Below are 22594 nucleotides of genomic sequence, written 5' to 3'. Positions count from 1 at the left end.
CCAGCAGGCAGGACAAGTCAGATCAGGCTCTGCCGCATTTCTGCTCTGGAGAGGGGGAGAGAGAGAGAGAGAGAGAGAGAGAGAGAGGAGGAGGAGGAGGCCGGAAACCAGAGCAGCAGTTTGTAGGTGGAGCAGAGAGGAGGTGTGGAGGATTACAACAGCCTCAAGATGTCACTGTTATTAGACAGAAATAAGCAGGAAGATTGAATGCAACTCCCAGGGCCCTCAGGGGCCGTCGAAAATAGGGAAAACTTCGAGGTGCTGAAGCCAAATATATCTATATATACATCATATATATATGATCTTTGCATTTTTGATATTTAGCTGTAACTTGATGCAAAGATGGTGCAGAGTTTTATTAAGATATCTAGCAGGTTATTTTCTTATTTTCCCTAATAACACACTTCAAGGTCAATTTATTGGCTTTTCTGGAGCTTTTGATCATCACACATAGGCTTCATCAGCAGGTGGAGATGTTCAGGTTTAAATTCTTCTCAACTTCTTGTCCCTGTTCACTCAAAGGGTTAATAATAATAATAATAATAATAATAATAATAATAATAATAATAATCTAAGGAGAGAAATAACAGAGACACACGTAACAATAGCAAAAAGAAAGAAAATCAAGTAATCTGTTCCAGAGGGTCGGGGCCCCGACAACAAAGGCCCTGTGATCTTTGGTCTTCAGTCAAGAACTTCTTATCTTATCCTGATAGTATTAATGAGTTAAACAAAATCGTATGTGATGATAGTGGAATGATCATCTAAAGGCCGCAAAGCATATTTTACTTTCTATGAAAAACATGTGTGATGACAGGACTTTGAAAAGGGAACATAACTGTGGCCTTATCATTTTATGAGACCCTTATAGTTACTGTGCAGCAGGTGGGTAAAGGTGCAACTGTCTTTTGGTCTCCGACGCCGTCTCCTCCTTTCTGCAGTTCAAAGTAGCTTTGGTGACATTTTAAATCCCGATTTCCAAGCATCAGCCATATTTTTTTTTTTTACGGGCTCTATTTCTTTATTACTTCCAGCCAGGAGCACTTCAAAAGCTTCACAAATGGTTTTCACGACTTCCAGTCTCCGAAATGAGGAGCGAGTGAAGGCAGCATTAGATAACTGTTGGCTGGACGAGGCTTTTAAGAAGAGCACAGAGCCTCTGGAAACAATAAATCTCTGGCAGTTTAACACCGATGAAGATATTTGACCTTTTTCCTGGAATTTAATTCTATTTTCACATTTTTTTTTCAGCTTCTCTTTTATATCAGTAAAACACCTGTAGATGACGTTAATATATTAATAAATTGTATCTATATAGCACTTTTCAAGCTTATGCATAAAGAGTAGCATGAATTAAAATATGAATTAAAATAAACCAATGAAAGCCCTCTTGTAGAATATAACAGTCTAACATGACAGCATATATATAGATATATATATCCACCAAGGCCCGTGCGTAGATAAATGGATATAATATAATAAAATATTAAATATTAAATGGAGCTTAAAATATGGAAATGAGATAAGATGTGGCTATAACTAAACATGCTCCATTAAGTTAGGTGAAATAAAAATAAAGGAAGTGGAAATATATATAATGCAATCTCATTGAGTGATTATATACTGTATATAAATTGAAAAACACAATCTAATACTGTGTTTTTGTATATATGTTTGCATTTGCAGATGGGAGTACCCCCCCCAAAAAAAGATGTCACATTGTCATATATCCATGCAATGATTTACAGGAGTGGAGGTCACTAAAGCTGTGGCTCAGGAGGTAGAGGGGGTTGTCCACTATCCAGAAGGTTGGTGGATCAATATCCCTGGCCCCTTGGGCAAGATACTGAACCCTGACAGTGTATGAATGGTGTTATAGACAAAGTTCTGTGTGTAGAAGCGATGGGGTGAATGTGACTTGAGCTCTGAGTGGTCGATATGACTGGAAACGCTCTAAACAGACCGTTTACCACGAACGCAGCATCACTGCATGAAAACGTGAAAGTCAGATAAAAAAACTGCTTTTTTTTCCTCTCTTCTCTTTCCTGCTATTGTGAAATGATCTGAGAGAATGCTCGCAGATTAGTGCCAAGTGACCCGCCATTGTTAGTGCTGCAGCGTAGCACTGAGCGGGATCTGTCACAGGGGAGTCATTCAATCTGCACGACTTAACCTTGAGTGATTCCTGTACTTTCATTCCTTCACCTCTCACCCCGGCTCCATTGTCAGTGTGAGGAAGTGGGACGACCCTCCCAACTACCAGAACCAGCGTGCACGCAATCAACAGAGTCATGCATGTGCAACCGTAAATTCCACAGCAGCTCTCACCGCGAAGACGTGCGTATGCAAATGTGGTCGTAATTGCGAGCGGCCCACGTCTCGAGGAAAAGAAGTATTTACTTTGTTTCCCCCTCAGTGATTAAAATGCGGAAGAGAAAGCGATAAGCGTTTCCTGCGTTCCCCTGAAGTGAATCAATTCCCAGGCTCGCAGAGAGGGAGGTGGAGAAGGTGAGTGATATATTGAGACTGTCTGGCCTCAGGCGGGGAAGATGACACCCTGAGAGAGATGCCTGTCTACAATCCCATGGCAAGCAGGCAGAGAGAGAGAGACCATGTGTGAACATGTGTCTGGGGAGTAATTGTGCGAGTGGAAATGCATCAGTGTTTTTTAGCTATTTCCTTAATATCGGGCCACTTGTGTTTCTGTTATTTCTTCAGTCCAGTCAGTTGTTGACCTTTGACCTCTGGCAGACGTGTCCACATGCAACAGGTTTTAATCCCAGATGTGTAGATGTTGCTGCCATAAAACTGTAAATAACAGATCTAAATCTTTATCGGATTACAAAAAAATTTACAAATAAAACTTTGTATACTTTTATATATATACGACTGTATATATACACAGCTGTGTGGTGTTTGCACGTTCTCCCTGTATTTGCGTACTCCAGCTTCATCCCACAGTCCATAGATCGGGGTTCGGTTAATAAGAGACCACTAATGTCAGCTGAGATCGGCTCCAGCGCCCCTTTGTGACCCTCAAAGGATAATCGATATCAGTAATGGTTTGATCTGTATTATATATAAACCTCATATGCATTATGAATACAAGGGAATTCAGTGTAGATCTGACGGGGGGAGGGTGCATCTGACATCTGAAAAATATGAATATATTTTTACTACATTAGGAAAGTGAGCGCAGCTAAAGAGCCGACAACTTGAGACAACTTCAAAATTGCAAAGATTGGAGAGAGGGGCCTCCTCATTACGCAGAGTGCAGTAATGCGGGAAAACACCAGGAGGCAGAAACTTCGTGACTTCGCAGTCGGCATAAAAAGAAAATCCACTGAAAACGTTGTATTTTCCAAACTCCCCCTCAATGACTGATCTTTATTTACTCTGCACTTTTACAGAAGAGCAACACCCAGGTCACATTCCTGAGGGTGGGGGGGTGTTTTCATTGTGACATCACAATTCCCCACTCATTTTAGGCAAGTTGACACTTAATGGTTATTGCCGAAAAATGCAAAAGGATCGAAAACTCAATTCATGTATAACTTTTGTAAAGCCCCAAAACCTTCAGAATCTCGTGTCCCTGTGTGGAACATGTGCAGAGTTCAGCTACTGAAGCTTTTATACACAGTGACTCAAAACGTTAAGTATTTTCCCAACCAGCCCTGACGCTGAAGAACAATTGGAAACAGGAAAGCCTGAGGAGTGCTGCTGCTGCTGTGCTGCTGCTGCTGCTGCTTCTTCTTCTTCTCTGGAAAGGAAAGCTGCTGCCCTGTGAAGCAAAGTGCTTGATTTATACCCAGAAGACAGAAAATGGCTTTAGAGGATGGATCACACTCCGTTCACCTTCCTCGGCCTTCCACTCCTCTTTTCTCTCCCTCAAGGCTTCTCCTCCCAGCGTTCCTCCCGCTAAAGTCATGGAATCTCCCTAAATTCCCGTCTGAGTTTTACAGCTGCTCATTGTCTCCTTTATAAAACAGACTGGTGCTGAAAAATGCTGCTGCAGCACAAAGCACACAGACTGTCACCAATGACTGGGCCTGACACTGGGCGGGTATTTCCCCCGACAGGAAACTACACAGTGTGTGAATGTGGGAGGAAATAAAAGATGTTTTAATCCTCAATCATTTCTATCAAACTTAAGAGTTTCTTTAAGATTTAAAGTTAAAAATTAAATCAGCACCAGGTTTTCATTTAGGGTAATCATGAAATTGAATATCACATTTATGTGTTCATATAGTGTATATCGCATTTTTTCTATATTTAGAATTATAATATCATATGGAAAAGAAGCCAAAATATCCCGAATACAGGGGCCGCCATCTTGTGCTGGTGACGTCATTCGGAGCCAGATCCTGCGTAGTAGTGGAGCTGTGCTGTCAATCATTACGTCTCAAACAACTAATTAAAACCAAACTTATAAGAAAAATTTACAGAAATACATAAACCAACATGTTTGGCACTTCCTGAAATGACTAACAATTTTCAGGATAAATTAGTTTTTCGTGTAGTTTTCATTTTCTTTTCAGTTTGGCCCATATATATATATATATAAAAATACACGAGGTTGCAATGCTGCAGCCAACCACCAGGGGGTGATCCAGATCTTTTAGGATGCTTCTCTTTTGTGAGCTGTCTTCATGTACAGACATTGAGTTAAAGTTGTAATGAAATGATAAGTCCTTGCATATACTTTCAATTGGATGGATGCATATAGCAGCAAACATATCACAGTATATGAGATATAGAAAATAAAACAAAAACTGTGCAAAGTATAAAGAATGAAAATATAAAGAATGCACATATTATATGGATTTATAGAGTGAAATGTACACTTAGAGACTTCAAAAGTAAAAGTACAAAAGTAAAAGCATTTGTCATGCAGACAAATGGGACCTTTAAGTATTTCATGACCATGTTTTATTATTGCATTTCTAATGTTTTAATACATAAGTAGTATGTTGCTGCTGCGGCTGGTTTAGGTGAAGCTCTCAATTCTAACGGATGTCTATACATTTTGTTTGTTTAGTCTATATAAAATATGTCATATTTTATAAGCTGGTCGTATATTTAGTGTGTAAAAGCAAAATCATTCAAAACAACTGGAAACTTTAACTGTCACATCAGTGTTTGGAAGGTTCACATACAATTGAAAATAGTCACGTCAAGTACTAGTACTTCACAACCATACTTGAGTACTGCTGTTACCAAACCACTAGAGGACGCTGCTGTATTGGTTTTTGGTGCTTCTGGGTTTAGTGACCCAGGAATTCACTAACCCCTCAGGTGAGAGAACAGAAAATGATCTGATCATAAACATGACTGATGCACCTCTGAGCGTTTGTTCTCTTAAGCAATAATTACACAGTAATTATGTATTTAGCAGCTGCGTCATCTAAACCACAGTGTTCTCCCTTCCCTTCTTGTGTAGAAATATATGTGTTTTATTAGTAGGTGTGTTGGATACCACTAAATATTTGTGATTAGCACAAAAAAAGCAATTAGCAACCCATAAGTATTTTTATGCATTTATACCTAAACCTTCAAACTAAAGGTGACATATGATAATGGGTTAAACGATGTATTTGGATGAAGTGTCCTGAATAGAATCCCTAATTGTAATTATTGACACCTTTATTTAAATAAAAATGTTCTCCATTTGAATTCTTTGTACACATTACAATTTTACCAGCAATCTTATCAGTTGCTCTCTTTTTTTAATGCATGATGAGCATGTCTAGAAAATACCAATGTCCCAAATGAGACGGGTTCAGAAAAAAGTTGAGTCACTGAAAATCAAATTGGAGACATCTGGTTCGTCATCACGATTGGTGGTTCAATCCCCTGTCCGCATGCCGAAGTGTCCTTGGGCAAGAAACTGAACCGGTCAGAGTAAAGGATAGTGTAATAGAAAATGCAGAATGTGAGTGTAACTTTATAAAGTGCTTTGAGTTTGTCGATAAGACTTTATAAACAGTCCGTATACTGGTGGTGCTTTTAAAACAGTGAATGTAATTCGAGCGATGAGTTCAACTTCCACAGTTTTCCCTGTGGAGTCATTTAAGTAGCAAGGCATTTTATTGATAGCAGCCTCGGGGCCTGTTCAGAAACCTGAAGTACATCCTGTAATACAACACAATGTGAATCATGAATGGAATCAAGCTGTCGAGCTTTTGCTTTGTGACTTTCAAGTGGCATCATTTGTCAGGGAAGACGTCACTTTACTGCCGTGCAGGGAGCAGAAGAAGAACAAATACTGTCTATAAGAAAATGTAATGACTTCCTTTTTTGAGAATACAATTTATTGAAAAGACAGAATATCATGATCTGAATTATTTACTTATAAAGTTTTCTTGTTTGTTGTGGTCATCATGGTTTAACCCTGTTGTACGCTGTGACTTGTTTTATAATTGTGTTATTTGTATATAACCTTAACTTCCATAAATACAATATTATTATTAATATCACAAAAAGAAAATGATCTGTCCTGTGTTTGATGTGAACATTGTTTTCAAAACATGAACCTTTGATTTTGGGAGTTTATCGTACCTTTATAAAATCATTTCCAACCCTTGACACACACTTGTCTAAATGTATGAATGAGTGAAGTGCTGATGTGGAGCCATCTTGTTATTTTATCCTTCAGTGGAAAGCTTGTGGCTGTGATGTTGGACGCCCATGACGGCCCTGAGCTTAAAATCATATGTTTCAGCACAAAGAATCTACGTAAAAATCCCTTCAGCAAATCTAAAGTCTCAAAGAATCAGACATGCACACACTCATTACTCATTTGCACACACACACTCTCACAAGTTGTTCTGCAGCCAGTTGAGGTAACCCCTGACCACCTTCCTCCCCACATCGAACTCTACTGGCCAGACTATAAAGCTGAAACATCCGTGGAAGCCGTCCTCATAGTGGTCATTGGTAACCGTGACCCCTGCGTCCTGTAGACGCCGAGCGTACATGAGCCCATCGTCCCTCAACACGTCATTTTCGCACGTTAGGATGTACGTCCGAGGGCATTTGGCCAAAACCTCTGGTCCTGCCAGCAGCGGCGACACCCGCGCATCCAGCAGCCCCGGCACCTCCTTCACCAGCCCCGGTGAACCTTTACCGACAACGAGAGGCCTGTGGTTCCTCTTGTATTTCGGGGGCAGGAGCACGGTCCAGTCGGATCGCGCCCTCAGCTCTGGGCTGACGGCCGAGTGGTGTGAGGAGCTGTGGTTGTTCACCAGCAACTGGGGCTGCAGGGAGAGGTCAGCGCCGAGGTACCGCAGCCAAAACCGAACCATGAGGGGGCGGTAGAGGACGGGTATGCCCTGGTTCTGCATGTAGGAAGGTGTGTTGAAGTCCAGGGTTTGGAGCGCTGGGTAGATTAAGGCCTGGATGCTGAACTTCACACTCACAGTGTCGTCAGTGGAAATCTGGAGAAGAAGTACGAACACATAATTCCCTGCATCGTATTTACATTGTGACGCTCATTTCTACAGGCGACGGCTCCAGTTTACCTCCTGGGCGACGGCAGCAGCCAGATTTCCTCCGGTACTGGCCCCTGACACGGCTACACGCTCGGGGTCAATTGCGTACTTGGCCAGAAGCTCTGGGGACAGGAAGTGTTTGGCAGCAGCGAGGCAGTCTAAATATGGCACGGGAAAGTGCACCTCCGGGTAAAGACGATACCTGAAAGACAATGGTTGCACATGTTTCAGCGTAGGATCGTGCAATTATATGCACGTTCTAAAGTAAAAAGGGTAACTCCAGTCGGTTACATGTCACAACAAGTAGCACCAAACCTGTCATAACACTTCTACAATATCTAATATCTCATCTGGCTGCAGGAGACACACACTTACACAACAGAGACCACAACAGTGTTGAGCTCGTCCGACACCGTTCGGCTGAGGGCATCGCTTGAACGCCTCTCTGAGGAAGTGAGATAGAGAAAACGAAGGATGGAGGAGTGTGGAAGAGCAAAATGAACAAAAGTGAAATTAAGGAAAAGGTTGAAAACCGCCCTCGCAATGTTTACAAAAGAGAAAAGAAATGGATCTGTCAGAAATTTGAAAGGGTTATTTCTCCCTCGGGTCAAGCCTCACCCCTCCACACATTCTCTACTAAAAATCAAACAGACAAAAGCAGACGAAAAAACAAAACCTCCTTCGCAGAGGACAGAGGGAATAAAAAAAAAGCTCTTAAAACTAGACCTTCTCAACTAAATACTGAGCAAATATCAAGAAAATACAGGGAAATTGATTGAGCAAATATTTGCATATTGTATTACTGACACCTGTAGTGCAAAGAAAGTTTAACATTTGTGGTACAAACGTTCTGTATACCCTCACTATTCTACTAATGTCCGTACTCACCTGTGCCGCCAAGGGCCCAGTCTCCTCCATGAAAATACATCAGCCCTCTCCTCAGGTGGCCCTCCCCTCCGGCCGGGGGCTCGTATACTCTGACCGGGATGCCCGCGAAAGTGATGTCGCTGACCTTCACTCCGGGCACGACCCCTCCGCCGGACTCGTAGCTGTCCCCCACCTTGCCCGTGCCATAGAAGCTCTCCGAGGGCCACTTGACAAACTTGAAATAACCGTCGCAGCCCAGCCAATCCCTCAGAGAGGCCTGAGGACAGAGACCAGAGGAGAGACACCTAAAATGTAGTTTCTCTGGACAACAAGAAGAGATCAAGTTTGGTTCAAATTGCTTATCAAGGACAGTACTGGCCCCCCATTGGATTGTTGAGTTTGAATGTGAACCCATAACTTTTCTCCTGACTGGCCCTGGAAGGATGTTATAGAACGGAAATGGTCCTTGACAGCTCTCGGCGCATGACAGGGCCTGTAAAAACTTTATGGATTCTTTAATGAACCACCTGCCCAAAGATGCAGTGGCCCACCAGGATTAGTCACCAATTTACCCAAACCCACTTCTGACCTCCCTGGAACCTTAATTCTGCTCAGGGGTCTTTCCTACCCGATTAGTGGCTGATGATGCTCCTCTGCTGTTAACCTGAGCATATCATCTGTAAATCATAGATATTAGTATTATTATTATTGTTTTATCTGGACCATTCAAACATTCTTTGCCAGATTTCCTTTTTAAACATTTTCAAAAAATAATATAGTATTAATATTATAACTTGGCTGAATACTTCATGATTATTATTTCCATTGCCCAGCATTCCCATGAACATTTTAAATTCAATATTTAATCAGCAGTCAGAATCCATCCATGTCGTCCCCTCAGCATCACTGCTGCAGCTGCCCCCCTGCTGCATTCACGTGTTCCTGATATTTACAACCATGCACCCCCCCAGAATTGACTCCGTATTTACCATGAAAACGTTTCTCTCTTACCAGATGCATCGATGTCCTGAAGGCGGCGCCCACCAGCATCAGCCTCCACGGCTCCTGGATGGACTCGGGCAGCGGGATGTAAACGTAATAAGCGAGAGTCACCGTGAGAGTCAGTGTGAGAACAACCGGCCGCAGCCTCATCTTGAGCCGGAGGAGAGAGGAGCACATCTGTCTGCAGCTGGAGCCGCTGATTGGTCCCTGCAGGTCTGAGGAGGACAGCGAGGACCAATCAGGATCCAGATACGATCCCGGATCAAACACTTCCCTTACAGATCTTCAAAATAAAACGCATTATTATTATTATATTTATTGCGAATTGTAAATTAATTTGGAAAAAGTAAATATGGTTATTTAAATTTACATAAAATGTGTAACTAATAGATTTATGTAAATAAATCTTCTTCAGCCCAAAACTTTTTTTTTTGTGTGACAGCTGTTGGTTGGTACAAAGATGTAATACATACATGTGACCATGGTGAGGCAGACTAGAGCTGATAATCCTGCAGCGAGGACCTCACACATCTCATTTCTGTCATAGTTTTATCAGACAATGTGAAGTGAAGATGCATCTGCTGAAGTAAGGAGGTTAAATAACTTGCTTTAATAGTTGATTTTCCCTGTGGTAACACAATAAGTCCTGAGGAGAAACATATTTTTCCTCCATGTTTTTATTTGAGTCTAATAAACCAATTACATGCAATAAAACATAGATTCCACCTTGAGCCTGCTGCACAGGTTCCCAGGTTAGAGAGCACAGATACATTTGTCACTACTTATCATCAAAACAGTTTATTAAAACCCATTTGTTGCCATTTTCAAAAGCTCTAAACAGGAAAGTAAATTATTTAGCATGAAGTTAGTGTTCTGTACTATTTTCACTCACTATTGATCACTTTGTAAGTGAAGACAATCGATGCTGGACTGAAGTCTCACTGAAAGGCTTTAGTGATGCATGTTGCTGGACAACAACAGATCAAACTCTGTTCACAAGGTATTGATGCGTCTACATCAGTGTCAGTCTTAAAAGATTTATTTTTCTTTTGGTGCTGACGTGTCCAGCAAAGTCAGCAGTGTTGAATATTGACACTGAGCCTGTAGTATAGAAAATAACTAAACGTGAGTTCAGAGATAGAAAAGTGAGTCACTGTCAAATCCAATGTCAAATCCTTTGAGCCGAGAACGCTGCGTTTACATGGTTTACATCTCAGACCACAAAGTGACGCCCCCGTGACAGATTTTTAAGATTGGTCTGAATCCAGGTCACAGTCACAGAAAAGCAAAGAGCAGCACAGCACAGTCGACAGTGTCACATCCCAAAGTGTAGTCAGGGAGGAGAGTCTCAGAATCGCCGTCTCACTCTCTCCGGGCTATTTATCGCCCTGTTTCTTCCCACGATTCAACTTTTAAATGGCCACCGTCTGTCCCAGGCGGCCCAGTGCTAGAATGTAAACAAACATCAGAGCCGATGAGGATCTGACCCCTGCACTGGGCTGCTTTTCCAAAACATAGCAGCCTGGACCACTAGACCATGTCAGATTAGTCTCGTGGAAGAGTGGGGTCCTCCGGAGGAGACATGGCTGCAGGAAGTCACTGTGATGCAAAACCAAAACAATGAATTGTTCACGTGTGGCATATTGGAAATTAAGAAGAACATGTACCTGTGTGTTGCTGTTAACTTGCCCAGCTAAAGTTGTGTGTCCCCAACCTGGTACCATGACCTCACACAGAAACTCCACATGGCCGTCAAGACTTAAATTAGCTTATTAGCTCTCTTGCCAAGAGTTAGATGAGAAGATTGATGCCCCTCTCATTGCTGTGCATTCAACACAACAGTATCAATCTCCTCATGCAGCTCTCGGAAAGAAATCAATGAGCGCATCTTCTGAAATGTGATGTAATTTAATGCACTCTTGCATTGGTGTCTGTTTTGATGAGTTTTACCTTTTTCTGATATTTTCTTCTCACGTTTTCTCCCATCAGCATCATCAAGGCTCAGGTCTTATCACATGGGGTGTAGGGGAATTATGGAAATAGATCCTAATACACAGGATTCTATCTGAGCCTTATGCTACTTTAGATAATCCCACTTTACCATATAACCTGGTAGAAATAAGACAAGATAAAATAATCCTTTATTAGTCCCACAGTGGGGAAATTCCAAATGGTGCAATATTACAGCAGCAGGGGTCAACAATAAGCATCAGTAAGTAATAATAACTAACATGCAATACTTAAGTGTAAGGATAATAATACTTAAGTGTAAGAAAATATAAAAAATACATAAAAATATTAACTAAAATATTCAGTATGATGTATATTTGGGTGAAACTAACCCTATGGGTGAACAGCCTTGTGCTGCAGCAGCAGTTTGAACAAGTGCCCGTCGATGCTTTTAAACCTTTTTGCAGTCATCTTGTAATCCTGAATCCTACAGGGGTCCATGTTTTACTCTGAAAACATCACTATGATTCATGCCCAGATGCCATACATGCTTTCCAAAAATCCTATGGAAGCTTAAATGAGACGTTAATATGATATATGTGTTTTCGTGTGTGTGTGTGTGTGTGTGTGTACATGTGGTGTAAAGATTGTGCATTAAAATTCCATCTTCCTCCCTCCCTCCCTCCCGTGTGTGTGTTGGTCTGGCGTCTCCCCCCAGTCTGTGGTATGGAGGGCAGAGAGAGGGCCCCTCTCTTGTGTCGCTGACTGGAATTACACTTATAGTCATTTAACATGACTAAATGCACGAGGCAGAAGTGGAGGTTTTCTATTTCAGACGGCCTGCTCTTGTTGATCAGCCTCTTTCTTGGCTCAGAACGTTTCGCGACCAAATCATTGGGTCGAGTGTGGTAAGAAATCAACGAAACAAACCACAAATACCAATAAACACTTTACCAAGAGCAGTAAAACCACCTTGAACTACAGCGTCTCTGCATCTGCTTTTCTGATTTTAAAGGTCGCGCAGTTAGAAATCAAAAAGCATTAACCAGGACTTGGATAAAAATAGATTTTACAACATCTTGCTGAGTAGAAATGGGAACATACGGACTAATTGGCACCGATGAAAGCACGAAACGTGCCCACAGTAGTTTTATTACTTGTGTCTGTTACCGAGCACAGTTCGGCCCATTAGCTCCAGCATGACATGTTTGTCTTCACTCCATTTTAATCGTTTTAATCGGTTTCCGAAGAGATGAAAACTCCTTTCGCACAATTAATTACATCACGTTGATGCAGTTACTGTGCATGTAAAATCAGGAATGTTCTCCCTGAATATGTCAGCGAGGGCGAGACCCCTCAACTGGGCAGCTGGGGGGGGGGGGGGGGGGGGGGGGCTCGGAAGAGTTGGACTGTTCGGGGATGAAAAGAGGGGAGCGTGTCAGAGGAGAGAATCAGCTGTGCCCAGGTAAAACGTTTTCATTTGAATTATCATAAACCGATATTACATTCTTTGAAACGTCCATCACACTCTGTTCAGTTGTTGTGACTTATTCAACCTCTTTTCAGGTTGATGTTCCTCCTCCTCTTTGTTCATTTTTGGAGAATCACAGAGAACATTGTCCTTTGTACTTCTGCGACTGGAGCTCTGAACTGTGGAAACATGGTGGTTGGATGTGTGGCTCCTTTACCAGTTGAAGCCACAAGAGGAGTCATCTGTGTTTGTTTGTATGTTTTGCAAGTTTACACAATAACTACAGAACGGATTACTAAGGATGGATCAATATTTTCATTGATGTCATAGAGAATAGCTCATGGATCCTGATCTAAAAAACAAATCAGGCATGTTTAGATGACTTATATTTATGCCTGTGTGCAGTTTGGTGCACATCCAAATAAAAATCTGGATCTATGGATTTTAATAAGGTTTCATAAGGCGACTGTTGGCTGGGTATGACTGACTGGAGTGTTTTTAAACTGTTGTATTGTCACTTTTAGTCTGTTGTGTCTTGAATCTGTGAGAAAACTCATCTTTATGCAGTTGCAGGTCTGATCAAATCCAATTCAAAATGTTAATTGGGACCAGTTCATGTTTTACAATCAAACATTAATTTAAATGGTTTCTTTTAAACAAACCTCACAGAGGGACACAGTGTTTAGTGTGACAGGACTTACTGGACACACACACAAACAGACACACACAGTGACGCGGTGACAGTGACAATAATGTATTGTGGTATTCAGGAATGTCAGGGACAGCGGGTCAGCTCGTTTCCTTCAGCTCAAACTCAGACTCTATTTCTGAAATGACAAACAACCTGTTGTTATTTGGTTTTCTGCAAAGCAAGGTGTCACATCTGAGACAGGAACAGGAACACAAGCCGGCTCAGTTTTGTGAGTTTGGAGTGTCGTGCTTTTGTTGGCGTGAGACGTTCAAGTACACAACGTTCTCATTTGGCTGAAGGGTATTTGCTCTGCTGCTGATGAAATGAAGTCATTATCTTATTCCTCAGTTTTAATTATTAATCTTTATTACAACATTTACTTCCCTGCCACCACACAACAGACTTTGTTTTCTACAGTCTCGACAGCATTATGGTGAAATGTTGCTAATTTGAACGTGGTTTACTTCGTCTGACGGTTTTGTGGGAATGCGCTTATTCTGTTACCTTCATAAACAGAGGGACTGTGAACTTACATCCCGGCTGTATCATACACAACTTCAACAATTCAACCCGACTGGCCCCGGATTGTTGCAATCGCTGTTGCATCATGAGAAAAATTCCCATGTCGGTGAGGAAAAGAGGATGTGAAACAGAATGATAAAGACGATCTGTCACGTGGCTTTCGTTTCCCTTATTGAGAGGTTGCACTTCCAAAGAAAAAGTCAGATTCGGATTCATTCCCTGGAATCTGTGCATGTCAGGGCACAGATTCCAGGGAATGAATCTGACTTCAGTGATCATCTGACCTTTGTTCCGTCATCTGCAGGCTGACACTGTTTTCTTATTGAAATGTATTGACAACCATTGCACGGATTGATATGAAATTTGGCACAAACATTCCCGTCTTGAGCTTGGTGATACTTCCAATTGTGAAATATTAAATTAGTAAATACTCACAAAAGTATTCACGTTCCCCTCAGCCTCCATTTAAGCACAAAGTAGTATTCTGACAAACTAAAGTATTCGACTGCACATTACATTTGGTTTAGGTGAGTTTACATCGTCACTGAGCATCTTTGCTTCAAGCTCAAAGTGCTGCTCTGATTAAAGATATAATATGTAAAAATTCTTAATTAAAATGTCTATAATCGACTGGACTTGGGTTGTATAATTTGTTGACTTGTGTTCTTTCGTTATCCCAAATTTTTCCAACAATGTTCAAACCAGGAGAAATCCCCAATTTGATTGTGTTTTAACAGGACGTGTCAGTAAGTAATTGACCCCTAGTGGCCGAAGTTACATTTTCTCACAGAGATGCTAGAAATGGCTACAGACTGATTTATTCTCCAGAACATATTTGACGCCTTATAGCTGTTTGTTTTTAAATAAATTTGAGAAGTCTAATTCAAACACCGCCAGCTATTTTTTTTTAATCTCATTTACTTTCCCGAATGCCCACGCAAAACAGCCAGAAGCAACGACAGCCTCCCACTAATGCAATCTTCTGTAATGAGATAAATCTTTCCTTTGAGTTTATTTCGTGAGGAGGAAAATATAAAGTGAAAAGGCATTAATAGTTGTTAGAGGAGGTGGAGATGTAGGAAAAGCTGTTTCTTTCCTCATTCTTTCCAGAAAACCCCTCCCCTCCCCTCCCAACCAAATCTTTCCAGCACCAACTCAGAGCCAGCTCATATCTGGTTGCTGTCAGACTCAAGTTTTCCATCGGTCCCCTGGTGATCCCACCACTGGACTTCAGAAGACAAATTGTGTAGACCACGTCCACATGGAGCCGGCAACACATAAGTTTCCTCAGTTTCATGCATCCCACAGTTTGGAAAAAGCAGCAGGCTGGCAGCCGGCCCGGGCCGAGAGAGGCCAAAGGTCAGGCGTCAGATAGGGACTGATGTGGTCAGCCGCATGCCTCAGCGTTGACCTTTGACCCGGAGGTGCATGAGGACAGTGCTGCACTGTTCTGCTGCTGAGGACAGAAGCACAAAAACACACACACGCTCGCACACACAACAGTGTTGGATGGAAACGGTGGCAAATACAAACAACCACATTTAAGACAGCTTACAAACACGAACAAAACATGCAGACGGACACGCTCACGCACACACATGACCTCCCACTTCCTCCCCGACATTCTCGGCCGACACCCTGTCCCGCTCCCATGTGCCTCTCCACGGTCTAAATGGGATCCTGATGTTCTGTTAACCAAACCCCCCCCCCACCACCCCTCGCCCTGTGTCCCCTTCGGCCAGAACCACGGCAGTTAAACGCGATTTTGCACTCCTCCCTTCGCCCTCAGCTGCTGCAGAGCAACGCTGACAAGAGGCAGCTGTTGCGGTGGCGAGAGGGTGTGAGTGATGCGGGAGGCAGCGACCAAAGCAGATACATAGATAAATAGGCAGATACTCAGACATATGGCTGTGGGGGGGGGGGTTCTCTCCAGCATGTACATCCACATTAGACTGTTAATATGTGAGCTGTTGCAGTTTTATTAGCACCCAAGTCTGTGGTTTTTTGGTTTGTGTGTGTGGGGGGGGGGGGGGAGATGCTTTTAGCAAATTTGTAACTTGAGTGCTTCAAAGATGTGAGGATGAGAACATATGGACACGAGAGCAGCGGTGCAGGACCGTGAAATGTTGAGGGCCGCATGTGTGCACAGACGCTGCAGAGCCTGTGGAGAGCACAGCGACAGAGAGTCCTGGTCTGGAGGAGGAAGCCACTTCCGACAGCTGGTATCACGGAGCGCTCTAATAAAACTCTTCCTCTTTTCCAAAGATTTCCCCGTGGAGACGAAACCCAAACTAACAGAGACGCAGAGTTCAAGCAGCCTGTCGATAGAGAGCGCACCCACACACACACACCCACACACAAACACACACACACACACACACACACACACACACACACACACACACACACACACACACACACACACACACACACACACACACACACACGTACACAGGCGAGCTCACCTTGTAAAAATGCACGTGCAAACCAAGGGTTTTATTGACTGGTTGGTTTTGGTCACAAGCTCGGCTCTGTCTGCCAGACTCAAACCTGCAAACTGAGCTGTGGTGCGTGTGTGTGTGTGTGTGTATGTGTGTTTGAAAGTGAATATGATTGTGTGACCTCGTTGTCCTTGGTTCTATATGTGATGCTGTATTCCTGGCATCTGTTGCTTTCAGCAGAAGCTCAGATCCAGGTTGCATGTCTTTAAGGCAAAGCTTGCATGCGCAATATGCATCTGTGTGTGTGTGTGGTGTATGCACATTGGTGTGTGAGGTGCTGAGTGGCACTCCCTGTTCCATTTTGTCAGGATGTGTCAGCACCCTCATTGCTTTTCCTTTTTATCCCTCCAGCCTCCTCTCCTCCGACTCCTTTTCTCCTCTGTGCTGCAGCTCTCTCCAGCTCAGAGCGGCCTGGTCTTTGAATTTGAGTCGATGTATGTTTCTTTTTTCGGGGGGAAGAAATATGCGACTCCACTCCTCAGGTATTTTTTCTCTCAAAAGGTTGTTGTTTACAGAGGTAGTGACACATCATGAAATAAAGTTAAGCCTTCATTTGGTTATTGGTTTAAATGTGCGATGGTAACAATTGGTTGTAATGTATGATCAACGTTAGATACATAAGCGGAAACAGACGTCTTAATTTCATCCGTATATGAGAATGTCTTATAAAAACTTTCATATAAGGACCAAACAGACAAAATGGAGCAGTACCATTGGGTATTTTGGCTAGTGTCTTCAGTAGTTCAAGTGAGATGACCACAGACATAAGGAAGAAGTTTCAGCAATAGTTTATACGATGAAACTTTACTATGGCATAGGGACAAACTCTTTCTTAGGAGATATTTCATCACAACTTCCTCCACCGTGTACGTGTTTGTTGTTGTTAGAAACTCTTGTCTCTGCGCTTCCCTCTAATGGATGTAGTGCTGAACAAAAATTCCAACGTTGACGACCCAGTGAGACATGTGTGCACTTTAGTGACGGTTACATCGTTTGAACTGACCCTCTCTTTGAGGTCATTTCACCTTTGTTGATTGGACGGTAAGCGTGAAGTGGGAAGAGAGAGCAGGAAGACATGTAGCAGAGGGAGGACTCAAACCTGCGTTTGTGGGTTTCCTCTTTTAATGTCACAAATGTCTTAAGGCCTTAAATTGTTTGTTCCACCAAATCACAAAAAAAATGCTTTTCTCACTTTGCCTTGGAAGAATCACATTTTGGTTTTATTTCCTCCAAAGTTTAACACATAGGTTTCAAAGACGTCTGCAGTCAAAGCAGTGCTCTGTATTCTGTTTGAAGCCAAATGGGACGAATAAAGATTTTCCAATGTGTCCTGAGCCCACTCAAATCTTGCCATTAGCTCACACTAACCACGCTAGCTAAAATTAGCCGGCAACGCTGAAGTAACATGATGCCGTTTGCGATTTCGGGGTATGCATAACTTATAAAAATAATTTTAGGTGAAATGAAATTTAAGGTTTCACTTTATTGCTGCTCCTCACCGGCTGTAATATCGGCTAACGTATCTGGGAACAGAATTAGATACAGGGTAAAATTGCATTCCGCTCTCTGCTGCCGTCGGGCACCGGTTACGCAAGCGATCTAAAATGTTTGGCCGATTTCTCGTCATCCCTCTGGCTGCTCCGTCTCCTAATGCTGGGTGTTACTTGAGTGTTGGTGTTTATTTTTACTTGGTGGACAGAACAAGGTACCGTCCAGGAGACATGTGGACGCACATGTACACACAAACAGGCCCCTCTTGTCATGTGACGTGGGCCTTGTGATAGATAATGTTGTTATAGGACACACATTCCAGCAGGATTTGGAGGGGGATGCTAGGTGTGAGTCGGTGTGTGTTTCTGGGGAGTGTGTGTGTGTGTGTAAAAAGCCGGGGTGCTTTAATTTAAATCCACTGCACATCGTCCATCAGCAGGTCTTACTCTCACTCATCAGCGTGGTAACTTCACACCGCCAGCGATGCAACCACAGACCAGATCCCATTTTAGCTGTTTTTCCCCCCTCCCGGGTCATCTGCTAAAACTGTGGTTTAAAGTCTATGATCAAGTGGCGCCGGTGTCATCGCTGCCTCTCATAACATCGATGGAGGACACGGAGTCCCATCCACCATTTGATAGCAGTGGTCATGCATGTGTGACCAGGGGGGGGGGGGGGGGGGGGGGGGGGTGGCTCACGTCTCCTCAGGGCAGATTTAACGAACAACACGGAGGAATCGCAAAAAAAACCAGAAGAGCAGCGTCTTCCACCTGAAGTGGTTGTGTGGGCGTTATTTGCAGCCTCACGTCCAACTGAAAAGAAAAATCTTATCGTCTACTTTTGTAAACCCAAACTGTCTCATGATCTGCAGTCCACGCTGCGGCCGACTACCTGGTCTCCATAGAAACACACATTTCGAATACTTGCACTTCACCATATTAGTTGTTTAGTTAAACTACACGCGCTGCTGTTTTATCATGTATAATTTATTGATCACTGAAGGAGGCCCAGGGCATAAATCTCACTCAGACTGTGGTTGTTATATATTGTTCAGTAATGAACACTTGCACTGGAGGCTACACTAAAAATTATTCATGTCATGGACCCAGAGAAGCTGCACATTCCAGCTCGGGCCATGAACCGAGATATTTTATTGTTGATTTAGTGTAAAATTTAACACAATGTCTATAATGCAGGTTAAGGGAGAACAATGAGAGCGAGTAGTCATCATTCTTCTTCAGATTCTGAAAGCGAAAGAAGGGACATAAACAGGTGGGAGAGCGACGCCTTAACTGACCCCTGAAACGTCCCCAGACCACGGGAACCCGCTGTACGTCCTTCACACCTGTCTTTATTCGAGAATACTTTACAGTTTATACCCATGAGTCAGGACCATGTGTTTATTCTATTTAAAACGAGGTTCGCACAACAAACTTCTACTTTGGGCCCGAGCACAGTTAAGAACATTTCACTGAAACATCCAAACAACTTCGCAAAGCCAAACATGTTCAGTCCTTTGTCTCTTTAAGATGTTGTGATGCTTTAAAATAAACAGTGGGTGAAGATGTATTCAGGTTTAATTGAGGTTACACAAATGTAATGTACAAATATTATCCGAAAAGTCAAATGAAATGAATGACAGCGAAATGTACAAAATAACCTGAACCTTGAGATCCCAGGTCAAAGCTGAGGTGCCTCTCTCCCGTCAGTAGTCTTTTACAAATACAAACATTTTTTTATCCTCCCTTTTCAAAAGTACACAATGTGCTTGAACATGGAACGATTTTTCCAAACATATCCGATGATGTTGGACGTATAATTCAATCAATCAATCAATCAAACTTTATTCGTATAGCCCGTATTCACAAATCCCAATTTATCTCATAGGGTTTAACAACGTCCTCTGTCCTTAACCTTCAACAAGAGTAAAACTACCAAAATAACTATTAACAGAGGGAAGTAAACATAGAAACCTCAGAGAGAGAGGATGGACAGACAGAAGTGAACAATTCCCCCCCTGTGCAAATTGGGGCCCCCCGGGTTCAGAACAATCCTAGATCCGCCACTGCAACAAATAAACAAATAAACACACTTTCATGCATCAGTAGAATAACGTGCTCATCAACATGTTTGTGTGTGTGTGTGCTGGAGGGGAAAAGTAACACACATAAACACACACGAGCTGTAGTGAAGCCTGTCACTCTGCTCCAGCCCCCGCCCCGCAGCCCTGCTCGACGGGAACTCCCCCTGAGTTCCCCCGGTCCTCCTGCTCATTCCCTCCACACACACACACACACACACACTGTCTCACACACACTCACACACACTCTCACACACAGGGAGTAAGCTGCATGTTGGAGCATACGTCCGTGCTCTCTCCCCGGTAACAGAGCCTCCTCAGCGGCTGTTCCGCCTCGCAGTCTGCGGCGGAGCTTCGTCGTGACAGAGTTTGGAAGCGGCTGGAGGAGGAAGAGGGAGGAAGAGGAGGAGGAGGAGAAACGAAAGGTAGGAGATGGTGTCTTCTTCTTCTTCTTCTTCTGCTGCTTCTTCTTCTTGTTCCTCTCGTGTTTGGAAACTTTACCGCGAGCTGCTCGTCTTCTCTTCTCCGCCGGAATTCGTGGGCGCGTCGCGGGGAAGAAATGTCCCCGCGGAGCTGCAGGGTTTTTACTGTGATGATGAACCAAGGGCGTGCGCGTGCAATGCTTTTTTTCTGCTGCTGCCGTGCGCGTATGGGGTGCGTGTGCATGTGCCAGCCCTGTGTGTGTGTGTGTGTGTGTGTGTGTGTGTGTGTGTGTGTGTGTGTGTGTGTGTGTGTGTGTGTGTGTGCGCGTGTGTGTGTGTGTGTGGTGGGGGTCCTCCTCCTGTTGTGTCAAAGGAAGTTTGGACATTGTGTCAAACCAGTGCAGGAAACAACCTCCTGTGAGTGACTGTTTATCTCTTAGAATAAAGGTCTTGAAACTCCTCTTGTTGAACTCCTCTCCTTCTCCTGAGTGTGTTATTGGACTGGATGTCAGATACAGTCTCCTGCAAGTCAAGTTTGTTTGGATACTTGGCAACACTGTTATTTTTTTTTTACAGTGCGTGTTTGGTGCAGCTGGCAAACTATGCAGGATCATAGCAACGTGTCAAAGTGCCTGATATTACAGATAAGATATTAGAGATAGAAGATATGATATAAGACTTTATTGCTCCCACAGCTCTGCAGAGGACAGTTAAGATATAGACACCAGCAAAGGAATAATAAGCAAACATGCAACATAAACACAAGGAGTATCAAATCTAATCAAATCTACTTTATTGTCTATGTTTATCCCAAAGTGCGACAGCAGCTGCAGAGAAGTACATCGTGCAACCGACAACAACAACAAACACTACACGAGGACAAATATCGTGTAAGAACCGGAATAATAATGTAGAATAACAATGATTTGAATATTGCACCTGCTCTAAAAAACACTTACAATGATAAAACACTAAAAGGATATAAGATGAAAAACAAAAACTGGCATCAAAACCAAAACAGTGCAAAGGTTATTGAGATACATGGAAAATAGAAAGGAAATGGAAATAATGAATACAGTGTAAACAGATTATCCATATAATTGCACAGACAGAGGTGAATAGTGCAGTTATTTGACTTTAAAGCAGTTTAACTAAGGCCTGGTGAAATTATTTCCTATGAGGTTTATACAAGACGAAGAAATTCACACAAAGATTAAAAACACAATAAACAAGATGAAGAAGTCAACAGAGGTGGATCCAGCCGACACACACACATATACACACACACACACACACACACACACCTGTGATGCTAAAGCGTATATCGTTGCTGTGTGTCTTCTGTGTACGAAGGTGTGCGTGTGTGTCCTTCAACACTCCCATCATGTGTGTGCATGCATATATCCCACATGTGTGTGTTTATGTATGTCTGAGTGTGTGTGTGTGTGTGCATGCGCGTGTCCAGTTGGTGATATCTTGTCAGATCCTGTGAGGTGGGGGTCAGTCACAGGGTCTCCCCTCTGGAATTCTCCTAGAAATAGACATAGCATGCGTGCGCACACACAAACACACACACACACACACACACACACACACACACACACACACACTTGGAGCAACATCTCCTGTCAGTTTAATGTCTTTTCTGTTAACGACGACCCGTGATGACCTCCGTACTTCGGAGCGGTGTAAAAGACGCTGTAGCCCTGAAATCCTCTTTTCTTTCAAAGCCTCACAAACAGCCCCGACTCTAATAAGTGTGTCACTGGGCTCTTAAGTTGGAACGCTCTCTTCTCTTTGATGCTGACACTAATTTATGTCTCCTTCCTCTCTCATGCATCTATCTGTTTCATCATGTCATTCCACTGCCTCCCAGTTAAGCCTCTGACTCTGCAAGTGCATTTATCCCCGTCTGGGTTCTCTGCTGTCAGAGCCGGGTGTTTGGACATTGCTGATTCAACCCATTACTTCATCGCTCTATTTTTATTTTACGTTATTTTCCAAATGAGGCTTCATCGTCTTCCTCTTCCGAGCACAGAGGGCCGAAGGACACCGTGTCTGTGCAGACAAGCCTGGGTTTTTTGGCAGCTTCTCTTTTCTGTGTTGG

The 22594-nt window shown here is 43.0% G+C and overlaps 2 protein-coding genes across 2 annotated transcripts in view; one reads left to right on the top strand and one right to left on the bottom strand.

Annotated features, from left to right (window-relative positions):
- Positions 1 to 6547: 6547 nt before the first annotated feature.
- On the bottom strand, positions 6548 to 9650 carry nceh1a (neutral cholesterol ester hydrolase 1a). Its single transcript, XM_034577109.1, has 5 exons — positions 9369 to 9650; positions 8379 to 8634; positions 7866 to 7935; positions 7521 to 7692; positions 6548 to 7436 (listed from the first exon to the last, which is right to left on the bottom strand). Exons 1-5 carry the CDS (start codon positions 9534 to 9536, stop codon positions 6816 to 6818), a joined length of 1287 nt encoding a protein of 428 aa, XP_034433000.1. The 5' UTR covers positions 9537 to 9650; the 3' UTR covers positions 6548 to 6815.
- A 10563-nt stretch (positions 9651 to 20213) lies between these two features.
- The window catches only part of ppp2r3a (protein phosphatase 2, regulatory subunit B'', alpha), a 53408-nt gene continuing 51027 nt past the window's right edge, over positions 20214 to 22594 (top strand). Inside the window, exon 1 of the mRNA XM_034577123.1 lies at positions 20214 to 20490. The gene's annotated coding sequence lies outside the window, so the exon portion shown is untranslated. The remainder of the gene's footprint in view (positions 20491 to 22594) is intronic.

The sequence above is a fragment of the Hippoglossus hippoglossus genome, chromosome 22, assembly GCF_009819705.1.
Source record: "Hippoglossus hippoglossus isolate fHipHip1 chromosome 22, fHipHip1.pri, whole genome shotgun sequence".
Classification (NCBI taxonomy): Eukaryota; Metazoa; Chordata; class Actinopteri; order Pleuronectiformes; family Pleuronectidae; genus Hippoglossus; species Hippoglossus hippoglossus.
This window is presented reverse-complemented; position numbering and strand designations above follow the sequence as displayed.